General features: G+C 44.5%; 1 protein-coding gene across 2 annotated transcripts in view; it reads right to left on the bottom strand.

Annotated features, from left to right (window-relative positions):
- LOC124005429 (protein argonaute-3) overlaps positions 1 to 12,728 on the bottom strand; it is a 42,560-nt gene that overhangs the window by 13,043 nt on the left and 16,789 nt on the right. The window contains exons 6-10 of one of the 2 annotated variants that reach the window (XM_046314692.1): positions 9,541 to 9,675; positions 9,320 to 9,407; positions 8,655 to 8,802; positions 8,440 to 8,559; positions 3,683 to 3,805 (exon numbers count right to left, since the gene is read on the bottom strand). In XM_046314692.1, the coding sequence (XP_046170648.1) occupies positions 3,683 to 3,805; positions 8,440 to 8,559; positions 8,655 to 8,802; positions 9,320 to 9,407; positions 9,541 to 9,675 (614 nt within the window). Of the gene's footprint in view, positions 1 to 3,661; positions 3,806 to 8,439; positions 8,560 to 8,654; positions 8,803 to 9,319; positions 9,408 to 9,540; positions 9,676 to 12,728 lie in introns of both variants that reach the window. The other variant, XM_046314691.1, reaches the window with a different exon arrangement.

The raw sequence follows: 12,728 nt of genomic DNA on the forward strand, positions 1-12,728 counted from the left end.
CTAAACTATTGGAGGGAGCATCATGGTTTTGGAGCTGATTTGCTGCCTCAGAGCCTGGAAGGCTTGCCATCGTAGACGGAAAAATGAATTCCCATGTTTATCAAGACATTTTGCAGGAGAATGTAAGGCCATCAGTCCTCCAATTGAAGCGCAACAGAAGTTGGGTGATGCAACAGAACAACGACCCAAAACACAGAAGTAAAATCAACAGAATGGCTTCAACAAGAAAATACGCCTTCTGGAGAGGCCCAGTCAGTCCTGACCTCAACCCAATCGAGATGCTGTGGCATGACTTCAAGAGAGCAGTTCACACCAGACATCCCAAGAATATTGCTGAACTGAAACAGTTTTTTAAAGAGGAATGGTCCAAAATTCCTCCTGACCGTTGTGCAGGTCTGTTCCCCAACTACAGAAAACGTTTGGTTGAGGTTATTGCTGCCAAAGGAGGGTCAACCAGTTACATACTTTTTCCACCATACACTGAATGTTTACACAGTGTGTTCAATAAAAACATGAACATGTAATTGTTTTATTCGTTTAAGCAGACCGTTTGTCTATTGTTTGTCATTTAAATTGAGATCAAAATCACATTTTATGACCAATTTATGCAGAAACCCAGGTAATTCCAAAGGGTTCCCCCATACTTTTTCTTGCCAGTGTATTTAGGCCTAACATGTAGAATGAAAGACACAGGTGCAGTGTTTTAAAATGTTCTCTTTTCTTTTCAAAACAGCTTAAAAAAAAGGTAAAATTTGAGCATATCAACAATGAAACTGTCAAAATTGTATTGCCCTTAACCTTTACATTAACCCTTCAAGGTGAGGCAATAGAGGCTGAAATTACATTTTTGCATCTACTTTTTGGTATTTAATATTAGTACTTTCAAAAACTAAACATATATTTTGTCAAAATGTCATGAATTTTAAACGCATCATTTTTTTTTTTTACATAAATAAATCATTTCAAAGCTCACTACATTTAAAAAGGCCATTACAAACTGGACAACAGAGCCTTTGGAAAGTATTCAGACCCCTTGACTTTTCCACTTTGTTACATTATAGCCTTGTTCTAAAATTGATAACTTCAAAATAAATCCTCAGCAATCGACACACAATACCCCATAATGAAAAAAATTAAAACAGGTTATTTGAAATGTTTGCATAAGTATTCAGCACCTTCGCTATGAGACTCGAAATTGATTTCAGGTGCATCCTGTTTCCAATGATCATCCTTGAGCTGTTTCTACAACTTGATTAGAGTTCACCTGTGTGTAAATTCAATTGATTGGAAATAATTTGGAATGACACACACACACACACACACACACACACACACACACACACACACACACACACACACACACACACACACACACACACACACACACACACACACACACACACACACACACACACACACCTATATAAGGTCCCACAGCTGACAGTGCATGTCAGAGCAAAAACCAAGCCATGAGGTCGAAGGAAATGTCCGTAGAGACACGATTGTATCGAAGTACAAATCCGGGGAAGGGTACCAAACTATTTATGCAGCATTGAAGATCCCCAAGAACACAGTGGCCTCAATCATTCTTAAATGGAAGAAGTTTGGAACCACCAAGACTCTTCCTAGAGCTGGCCGCCTGGCCAACTGAGCAATCGGGGGAGAAGGGCCTTAGTCAGGGAGGTGACCAAGAACCTGGTGGTCACTGAGAGCTCCAGAGTTCCTCTGTGGAGATGGGAGAACCTTCCAGAAGGACAACCATCTCTGCAGTACTCCACCAATCAGGCCTTTATGGTAGAGTGGCCAGACGGAAGCCACTCCTCAGTAAGGAGCACATGACAGTCTGCTTGGAGTTTGCCTAAAGGCACCTAAAGACTCTCAGACCATGAGAAACAATATTCTCTGGTCTGATGAAACCAAGATTGAACTCTTTGGCCAGAATGCCAAGCGTCACGTCTGGAGGAAACCTTGCACTATACGTACGGTGAAGGATGGTGGTGTCAGCATGATGCTGTGGGGATGTTTTTCAGTTGCAGGGACTGGGAGACTAGTCAGGATCGAGACAAATGAACGGAGCAAAGTACAGAGAAATCCTTGATGAAAACCTGTTCCAGAGCGCTCAAGACCTAAGACTGAGGGCGAAGGTTTACCTTCCAACAGGACAACAACCCTAAGCACACGGCCAAGACCATGCAGGAGTGGCTTCGGGACAAGCCTCTGAATATCCTTGAGTGTCCCAGCCAGAGTCCGGATTTGAACCCGATCGAACTTCTCTGGCGAGACCTGAAAATAGCTGTGCAGCAAAGCTCCCCATCCAACCTGACAGAGCTTGAGAGGATCTGCAGAGAAGAATGAGAGAAACTCCCCAAATACAGGTGTGCCAAGCGTGTAGCATCATACCCAAGAAGACTCAAGGCTGTAATAACTGCCAAAGGTGCATCAACAAAGTCATTAAAAGGGTCTGAATACGTATGTACATTTAATTTGAAAATATATACATTTGCAAAAGACTCAAATAACCTGTTTTTCCTTTTGTCACTATGGGGTATTGTGTGTAGATTGGATTCAATTGGTGTTTTTTCCTGATTTTAGACCAAGGCGGTAACAAATTGTGGAAAAAGTGAAGGGGCCTGAATACTTGTCCAAAGGCACTCGATATGTAGTAACTTCATTTGAAGAGATTGTGATTAGGTCTCAAGAGGTATTTTGCGATTGGTAAGCTAAATTCATTGTACTTTGCTTTAATGGCCATTTATTTGCTGAAAGTCAGACTCTTCCCACACGCCAACTCATTTCTCAGCTTCAGAATCTGCATTCTCCAAATTTAGCTTCCACAAAATGATTCGTAGTTCAAATCAAAATGCTGTTTACGTACATGGTTTATTAACGTAGACACGGAAGAAAGATGAGAAGAAAAGCCAGGTCCTGTAGTGTCTTAACAAAACGAAACCAGAAGAGTGACCTCACCCAGTGTCCAGAAAAACAGATTTTAGTTTGTAGCTCTCCTTGGGCAGTCCTAATCACTTTAAATGGTTGAATGCAAAACTGGGTCTGGGATTAAGACTTACATTTGATTAGACTGTTTCCAGTAAAATCCCACTCATGTGACATCTACTCTCACGAATCGCAAAAAGTGACATTGCAAACCAAAGTGAGTGAGCTAAAAAAATATATAAAAGGGGGGGGGAAGGCATAGACACCACAAAAGGAAGCTAAATTGAGTCACAGCACAGTGTCGTCACGATCTGTACTATGCATTCTCAAAAAATAGCAGTAAAGAAAAGTTATGTAGCCGTGTTAGCATTGAGCAAAGACTACGAGCTTATATTAATCCACACAGACAAGCCTGTTCTCAGAGTGTCTTCGAGTAACCGTGCCGACCTAGGCTCAATTTTGTCTTTGAAATCACTCTGAATAAGAGGGGGACCTGATCCTAGATCAGCACACCTACTCCTAGATGATTCACAGAGAGAAAAGACAAACAGATCAAATCAAACCAAAGCAAAGGGGTTAGTTCCCTCATATAGCAAGGGGGTTAGTTCCCTCATATAGCAAGGGGGTTAGTTCCCTCATATAGCAAGGGGGTTAGTTCCCTCATATAGCAAGGGTAGGTAGCGTGTCACACAAACAGAGTATGGAGCGTGATTTAAAGGAAAGGTACCATAAAGTGCTCTGTGCTCACCCTGCCGCCGTATTGCAGCATGGGGGCGGGCAGCACGCGCCCCGTCACGTGGGCCATCTCGTCGCGCACCTTGAACTGAAACTCCTGCACAAAGGGGTCAGACTCGTAGTTGGCACTGCGCACCTGGAGGGGGTCACACACAGAGACAGAGAGAGGGTGAGAAAGGGGTGTTACGGGTGGTGAGGTAAGTTGGTATCCAGAAGACTCGGACAAAACATAGATGCTTGTTCTCGGTCCCAGGAAACAACGAGATCTTCTGTTGGATCTGACAATTAATGTTGATGGTTGTACAGTCGTCTCAAATAGAACTTACGAACATATCAAGACTATTTCAAGGACGGCTTTTATCCATCTATGTAACATTGCAGAAATCAGAAACTTTGTCCAAACATGATGAAGAAAAATTAATCCATGCTTTTGTCACTTCTAGATTAGACTACTGCAATGCTCTACTTTCCGCTATCCGGATAAAGCACTAAATAAACTTCAGTTAGTGCTAAACACAGCTGCTAGAATCTTGACTAGAACCAAAAAATGTGATCATATTACTCCAGTGCTAGCCTCTATACACTGGCTTCCTGTTAAGGCAAGGGCTGATTTCAAGGTTATGCTAACCTACAAAGCATTACATGGGCATGCTCCTACCTAGCTTTCCAATTTGGTCCTGTCGTACATACCTACACGTACACTACGGTCACAAGACACAGGCCTCATTACTGTCCCTAGAATTTCTAAGCAAACAGCTAGAGGCAGGGCTTTCTCCTATAGAGCTCAATTTTTATGGAATGGTCTTCCCTACCCACGTGAGAGACGCAGACTTGGTCTCAACCTTTAAGTCTTTACTGAAGACTCATCTCTTCAGCAGGTCCTACGATTGAGTGTAGTCTGGCCCAGGAGTGTGAAGGTGAATGGAAAGGCACTGGAGCAACAAACCACCCTTGCTGTCTCTGCCTGGCTGGTTCCCCTCCCTCCACTAGGATTCTCTGCCTCTAACCCTATCACAGGGGCTGAGTCACTGGCTTACTGGTGCTCTTCCATGCCGTCCCTAGGAGGGGTGCGTCACTTGAGTGGGTTGAGTCACGACGTGGTCTTCCTGTTCGGGTTGGCGTCCCCCCCCCACCCCCTTGGGTTGTGCCGTTGCGGAGATCTTTCTGGGCTATATTCGACCGTGTCTCATGATGGTAAATTGTTGGTTGAAGATATCCCTCAAGTGGTGTGGGGGCTGTGCTTTGGCAAACTGGGTGGGATTATATCCTGCCTGTTTGGCCCTGTCCGGGAGTATCGTCAGACCGGGCCACAGTGTCTCCCGACCCCTCCTGTCTCAGCCTCCAGTATTTATGCTGCAGTAGTTTATGTGTCAGGGGGCTAGGATCAGTCTGGAGTATTTCTCCTGTCTTATCTGGTGTCCTGTGTGAATTTAAGTACGCTCTCTCTAATTCTCTCGGAGGACCTGAGCCCTAGAACCATGCCTCAGGTCTACCTGCCTGATGACTCCTTGTTTCCCCAGTCCACCTGGCAATGTTGCTGCTCCAGTTTCAACTGTTCTGCCTGCGGCTATGGAACCCTGACCTGTTCACTGGGCGTGCTACCTTGTCCCAGACCTGCTGTTTTCAACTCTCTAGAGATCGCAGGAGCGGTGGAGATACTCTGCATGATTGGCTATGAAAAGCCAACTGACATTTACTCCCGAGGTGCTGACCTGTCGCACCCACGACACCCACTGTGATTATTATTATTTGACTATGCTGGTCATCTATGAACATCTTGGCCATGTTCTGTTATAATCTCCACCCGGCACAGCCAGAAGAGGACTGGCCACCCCTCATACCCTGGTTCCTCTCTAGGTTTCTTTCTAAGTTCTGGCCTTTCTAGGGAGTTTTTCCTAGCCAGCGTGCGTCTACACCTGCAATGCTTGCCATTTGGGGTTTTAGGCTGGGTTTCTGTACAGCACTTTGTGACATCAACTGATGTAAGAAGGGCTTTATAAATACATTTGATTGATTGAAGGCAGTGTCATTCATAATGCACTAAAAACAAAAGAAAGCAAACTTCTATACTCAACTTGTCTAAAAATAAAACACTTTCATTTGGTGCGGAAAACCCGAATGAATACAACCCAGGTTTGAGCATGTTTTGATGTTGAGACAACTCACGTTTGTAGCTCACATTGTCCCCAGAATTCTACCATACGAAACGTTCTGAAATAACCTTTAGAACATTGTCAAACTTGCCTCTCGGATTGTCCAATCCTTCTGCATCTTTCACACAGTTATTCCGCCCACAGTTACTATTTGCTGATGGTTCTCTGCATCTAAATTAAAAGTCAACAGCATCTCGGTCTCTGGCAGTGTACTATCAGCCAGAGGTATGTTTCAATCCCAGGTGGGAGATGGGGAGTGTTTAATTATGTGACAGCGGTAGAACAGCAGCAGAGGCTGAATGAGATGCTATCTGATGGAGTCTGATGGCGTCGGTGTCAGCCCAATCTCATCCTCCAGAAAGCACCATGGCCAGGCATTGTGCTGGTGACAGCTAGCCACCATGCTGCAACAATGCCATCTCCGACATGGCATTTCACTGACCTTAATCAACACTGACCTGGGCCCGTATTCATTAAGCGTCTCAAAGTAGGAGTGCCGATCTAAGATCAGTTTAGCCTTTTAGATTATAATGAACAAGACAGGGGACCTGATCCTAGATTAGCACTCCTAAATTTTGGCAAACCGTATTAATATAACCTCCAAACACCGGTTGAGGGCATTACAAAAATAATGATTGACAATGTCATAAAAAAATGTATTTTTATTAATTTATTCATACTATTTCATCCTTCCACAAGATATAGTCCCGACAAAAATCTATGGTTGCTACCCAAGCCGGCTGGTCATTTGTTCTATCGGTTCGGTTACCAGCGACTCAGTCGTTAAGTCTATTGTTCTACATCTATGGATGCAACAGTCGTTTGTTCTAAATGTTCCGTTGCCATGATGGCTGGCAACGTTTTAATCCCTAGCTAGCTAGCCAGCCAACTTTGACTGGCATTCACATCAAACAGTGTAGCCAGAATACAGCAAACTAGCTGCATTTCCTCCCCCCCCCTATTGACATTTCCTCATACAGTACCAGTCAAAAGTTTGGACACACCTACTCATTCAAAGGTTTTTCTTAATTTTACTATATTCCACATTGTAGAATAATAGTGAAGACATCAAAACTATGAAATAACACATATGGAATCACGTAGTAATCAAAAAAAGTAGTAACTAAAAACAAATCAAGATATATTTTATATTTGAGATTTTAATGTAGCCACCCTTTGCTGTGACACTCTTGGCATTCTCTCAACCAGCTTCATGAGCTAGTCACCTGGAATACATTTCAATTAACAAGTGAGCCTTTTAAAAGATAAAAAGTAAAGAAATTCCACAAATTAATGCGTTTGAGCCAATCAGTTGTGTTTTGACATGGTAGGGTTGGTATACAGAAAACAGCCCTATTTAGTAAAAGACCAAGTCCATATTATGGAAAGAACAGCTCAAATAAGCAAAGAGGAACGACAGTCCATCATTACGTTAATACATGAAGGTCAGTCAATCCGAAAAATGCATTTGATCTGATGAGTCCAAATTTGAGATTTTTGGTTTCAACCGCAGTGTCTTTGAGACGCAGAGTAAGTGAACGGATGATCTCCGCATGTGTGGTTCCCACCGTGAAGCATGGAGGAGGAGGTGTGATGGTGCTAGTGACACTGATTTATTTAGATTTCAAGGCACACTTTACCAGCATAGACACCACAGCGAGATGTCATCCCATCTGGTTTGGGCTTAGTGGGAGTATAATTTGTTTTTCAACAGGACAATGACCTAAAACACACCTCCAGGCTGTGTAAGGGCTATTTGACCAGGATGGTGAGTGATGGAGTGTTTCAGATGACCTGGCCTCCACAATCTCCCGACCGTAACCCAATTGAGATGGTTTGGGATGAGTTGGACCGCAGAGAGAAGGAAAAGCAGCTAACAAACGCTCAGCATATGTGGGAACTCCTTGTAGACTGCTGGAAAAGCATTCCAGATGAAAACCTCATGAAGCTGGTTGAGAGAATGCCAAGAGTGTGCAAAGCTGTCATCAAGGCAAAGGGTGGCTACCTTAAAGAATGTTTTGATTTGTTTAACACTTTTTTGGTTACTACATGATTCCATGTGTCATTTCAAAGTTTGAATGTCTTCACTATTATTTATACAATGTAGAAAATAGTCAAAATAAAGAAAAACCCCTTGAATGAGTAGGTGTCCAAACTTTTGACTGGTACTGTATATATATATCCATAAAAACGATGCGGATTCATGATTTCGACTGGCTGAGAAAAGTTGCCAAGCCTGTCTCGCCCTGACACGTTCATTACCAAAGGACAACTGGAGATCGAATTTCAATATTGAAACAATGTTGCAAATGTTGGAGAGAGACAAAGGTTATTACAAATCTCCATTGTTGAGAACTAAATGCTAGTCCAAAAGAAAATGGGATATAATGTCTAGATGCTTTTTAATAGTGGAGGCGGAACTGACGAGACAGTGGATTACGCAAGTCACATGGAACAAAGGAAAATAGGCATTTCAACTTTATAGGTTTAGCCGGTGTTAACTTGTGGAATAGACAACGCCTGGAATGGGGTTAACCAATCAGCATCCAGGATTAGACCCACCTGTTGTATAAAAATAAATAAGCCTCCGTGCCACCAGGCGACACCACTGACTCACCAGTCGGCTGATCTCCTCCTGTCTGTCAGGTGCAGAGCGAGCCGTGGCTTTGATCATAGTGGACGTCTGATTATCTGTCAGTTTCTTGATGCAGCGCTGCCCTGCTACTATGTTACACACCTGCAGGGACACACAAAAAAAAAACATTGAGTATATTATATACGCAGGGATTTCCTTCTCAAGTACAGAAAGCAACTGGATTGAATGTTTCTCACCTCCAGGGGCAGGTAGGTGTGCTTCTGCTCCTGCCCCACCTGGAGGCAGGGCAGGTGGGGATACTTGAGCTGCAGGCTGTACTTCTCTCTGAAGTACTGGGCCACCGTGCGCTCCACCGTTTGACCATTCTCCAGCTGCAGAGGGAACCTGACCACAACAGGTCGATGGAACGGCAAGGGTTAAGAACATCTTTGACATTGAAAGGAGCTGTGCAAGAGGGGCTTGTCTGGGTCTATGTAGACTATATATGACTGTTAAAAGACAAGGTTTTCAACAGCTCGAGTCTTCAATTTCATAGTTAATACAGTGAAGATACAGAAATGGTCTCACAAAGCTATCAAAACATTGAGCATCAGTAAATAGTGGAAAACAAAGCAGTAGATAAACAGCTGCATGTAATAGCATATTGGCCAACGGTGACTAACACCCATTGACCTCGAGACAAGGACCTGACGACTCAGACATTTTGTGGTTCGGGTGAATTCTTGTGAATTGGTCATCCTACATTTAAGTGCATGCTCCGCTCTCATCCCATCACACCCCGCCCCACACATACAACCACACCCCAGGCTCCATGCCCGTCTCCCACTCTCCCCCTAGTCCCACTCTACCTCATCTACGTCTAGTCCCAAACCACCATCTCTCTGGGGTGCTCTTGACTCACGTTTGATGGCTGGCGGGCCGACGGGTCACATTGCAAACACGGTACTTCCTCCGCATGGTGCCACAATGTGTGACCTCCACCTTCAGACCTGGACAGGACAGTGACCGCTTTTATGACCTCAGGGACGTGGGAATAACACAAACTTGTGTACAAAGGCACCCCCAAATCCTAGTTTACATCCGCATTCACGCACACAGACAAAACGCACAAAAAAACACTACCTTTGATTTCTTTGGTGAATTTGACCCGGTGGGAGTCTGTGAGAGGTCGGGGCTGCTCGTCTATGTTGTGGATGTCCAGGACCTCACACATGAACTGGATCACTGGCTGGGCTTTGTAGAAGGCCGTGGCAGACACTGCAGGACAGACAGGGCCATCAAAAACAAGACTCGATCCCACTCATTCAAATTTACCCATCACTGGCACTACCTGCCAAAACCGAGAGTAATCTCACTAGCTATTTACTGTAGATGCAAAATGTGAATTGATCTTGACCTGTCAAATACAGTTGAAGTAGGAAGTTTACATACACCGTAGCCAAATACATTTAAACTCAGTTTCACAATCCTTGAAATTTAATCCTAGTAAAAATTCCCTGTCTTAGGTCAGTTAGGATCACCACTTTATTTTAAGAATGTGAAATGTCAGAATAATAGGAGAGAGAATTATTTATTTCAGCTTTTATTTCGTTCATCACATTCTCAGTGGGTCAGAAGTTTACATACACTCAATAAGTATTTGGTAGCACTGCCTTTAAATTGTTTAACTTGGGTCAAACGTTTTGGGTAGCCTTCCATAAGCTTCCCACAATAAGTTGGGTGAATTATGGCCCATTGCTCCTGACAGAGCTGGTGCAACCGAGTCTTTGCTCGCACACGCTTTTTCAGTTCTGCCCACAACATTTCTATAAGATTGAGGTCAGGGCTTTGTGATGGCCACTCTAATACTTTGACTTTGCTGTCCCTGTTTTTTGCCACAACTGTGGAAGTATGCTTGGGGTTATTATCCATTTCGAAGACCCATTTGCGACCAAGCTATAACTTCCTGGCTGATGTCTTGAGGTGTTGCTTCAATATATCCACAATTTTACTTCCTCATGATGCCATCTCTTTTGTGAAGTGCACCAGTCCCTTGAGCAGCCAAGCACCCCCACAACATGATGCTGCCACCCCCGTGCATCACGGTTGGGATGGTGTTCTTCAGATTGCAAGCCTCCCCCTTTTCCTCAAAACATAATGACGGTCATTATGGCCAAACAGTTCTATTTTTGTTTCATCAGACCAGAGGACATTTCTCCAAAAAGTACAATCTTTGTCCACATGTGCAGTTGCAAACCATGGTCTGGCTTTTTTTGTGGCGGTTTTGGAGCAGTGGCTTCTTCCTTGCTGAGCAACCTTTCATCTTCAAAAAGGTCCTTTGCTGTTCTGGGATTGATTTGCACTTTTCGCACCAAAGTACGTTCATCTCTAGGAGACAGAACGAGTCTTCTTCCTGAATGGTATGATGGCTGTGTGGTCCCATGGTGTTTATACTTGTGTACTATCGTTTGTACAGATGGACATGGTACCCTCAGGCGTTTGAAAATTGCTCTCAAGGATGAACCAGATGTGGAGGACCTTGTGGAGGTCTTGGCTGATTTTTCCTTGATGTCAAGCAAAGAGGCACTGCGTTTGAAGGTAGGCCTTGAAATACACTGCTCAAAAAAATAAAGGGAACACTTAAACAACACAAATGTAACTCCAAGTCAATCACACTTCTGTGAAATCAAACTGTCCACTTAGGAACCAACACTGATTGACAATACATTTCACATGCTGTTGTGCAAATGGAATAGACAACAGGTGGAAATTATAGGCAATTAGCAAGAAACCCCCAATAAAGGAGTGGTTCTGCAGGTGGTGACCACAGACCACTTCTCAGTTCCCATGCTTCCTGGCTGATGTTTTGGTCACTTTTGAATGCTGGCGGTGCTTTCACTCTAGTGGTAGCATAAGACGGAGTCTACAACCCACACAAGTATCTCAGGTAGTGCAGCTCATCCAGGATGGCACATCAATGCGAGCTGTGGCAAGAAGGTTTGCTGTGTCTGTCAGCGTAGTGTCCAGAGCACGGAGGCGCTATCAGGAGACGTGGAGGAGGCCGTAGGAGGGCAACAACCCAGCAGCAGGACCGCTACCTCCGCCTTTGTGCAAGGAGGAGCAGGAGGAGCACTGACAGAGCCCTGCAGAATTACCTCCAGCAGGCCACAAATGTGCATGTGTCTGCTCAAACTGTCAGAAACAGACTACGTGAGGGTGGTATGAGGGTCGACATCCACAGGTGGGGGTTGTGCTTACAGCCCAACACCGTGCAGGACGTTTGGCATTTGCCAGAGAACACCAAGATTGGCAAATCCGCCACTGGCACCCTGTGCTCTTCACAGATGAAAGCAGGTTCACACCGAGCACATGTGACAGACGTGACAGAGTCTGGAGACGGAGGCAGCAGAACGTTCTCCACGGCAACATCCTCCAGCATGACCGGTTTGGCGGTGGGTCAGTCATGGTGTGGGGTGGCATTTCTTTGGGGGCCACACAGCCCTCCATGTGCTCGCCAGAGGTAGCCTGACTGCCATTAGGTACCGAGATGAGATCCTCAGACCCCTTGTGAGACCATATGCTGGTGCAGTTGGCCCTGGGTTCCTCCTAATGCAAGACAATGCTAGACCTCATGTGGCTGGAGTGTGTCAGCAGTTCCTGCAAGAGGAAGGCATTGATGCTATGGACTGGCCCGCCCGTTCCCCAGACCTGAATCCAATTGAGCACATCTGGGACATCATGTCTCGCTCCATCCACCAATGCCACGTTGCACCACAGACTGTTCAGGAGTTGGCGGATGCTTTAGTCCAGGTCTGGGAGGAGATCCCTCAAGAGACCATCCACCACCTCATCAGTAGCATGCCCAGGCATTGTAGGGAGGTCATACAGGCACATGGAGGCCACACACACTACTGAGCCTCATTTTGACTTGTTTTAAGGACATTACATCAAAGTTGGATCAGCCTAGAGTGTGGTTTTCCACTCATTTTGAGTGTGACTCCAAATCCAGACCTCCATGGGTTGATAAATTTGATTTCCATTGATAATTTGTGTGTGATTTTGTTGTCAGCACATTCAACTATGTAAAGAAAAAATTATTTAATAAGAATATTTCATTCATTCAGATCTAGGAGGTGTTATTTTAGTGTTCCCTTTATTTTGTGTAGCAGTGTACATCCAGAGGTACACCTCCAATTGACTCAAATATGTCAATTAGGCTATCAGAAGCTTCTAAAGCCATGACATAATTTTCTGGAATTTTCCAAGCTGTTTAAAGGCACAGTCAACTTAGTGTATGTAAACGTCTGACCCACTGGAATTGTGATACAGTG

Source organism: Oncorhynchus gorbuscha, linkage group LG19, assembly GCF_021184085.1.
Source record: "Oncorhynchus gorbuscha isolate QuinsamMale2020 ecotype Even-year linkage group LG19, OgorEven_v1.0, whole genome shotgun sequence".
Classification (NCBI taxonomy): domain Eukaryota; kingdom Metazoa; phylum Chordata; class Actinopteri; order Salmoniformes; family Salmonidae; genus Oncorhynchus; species Oncorhynchus gorbuscha.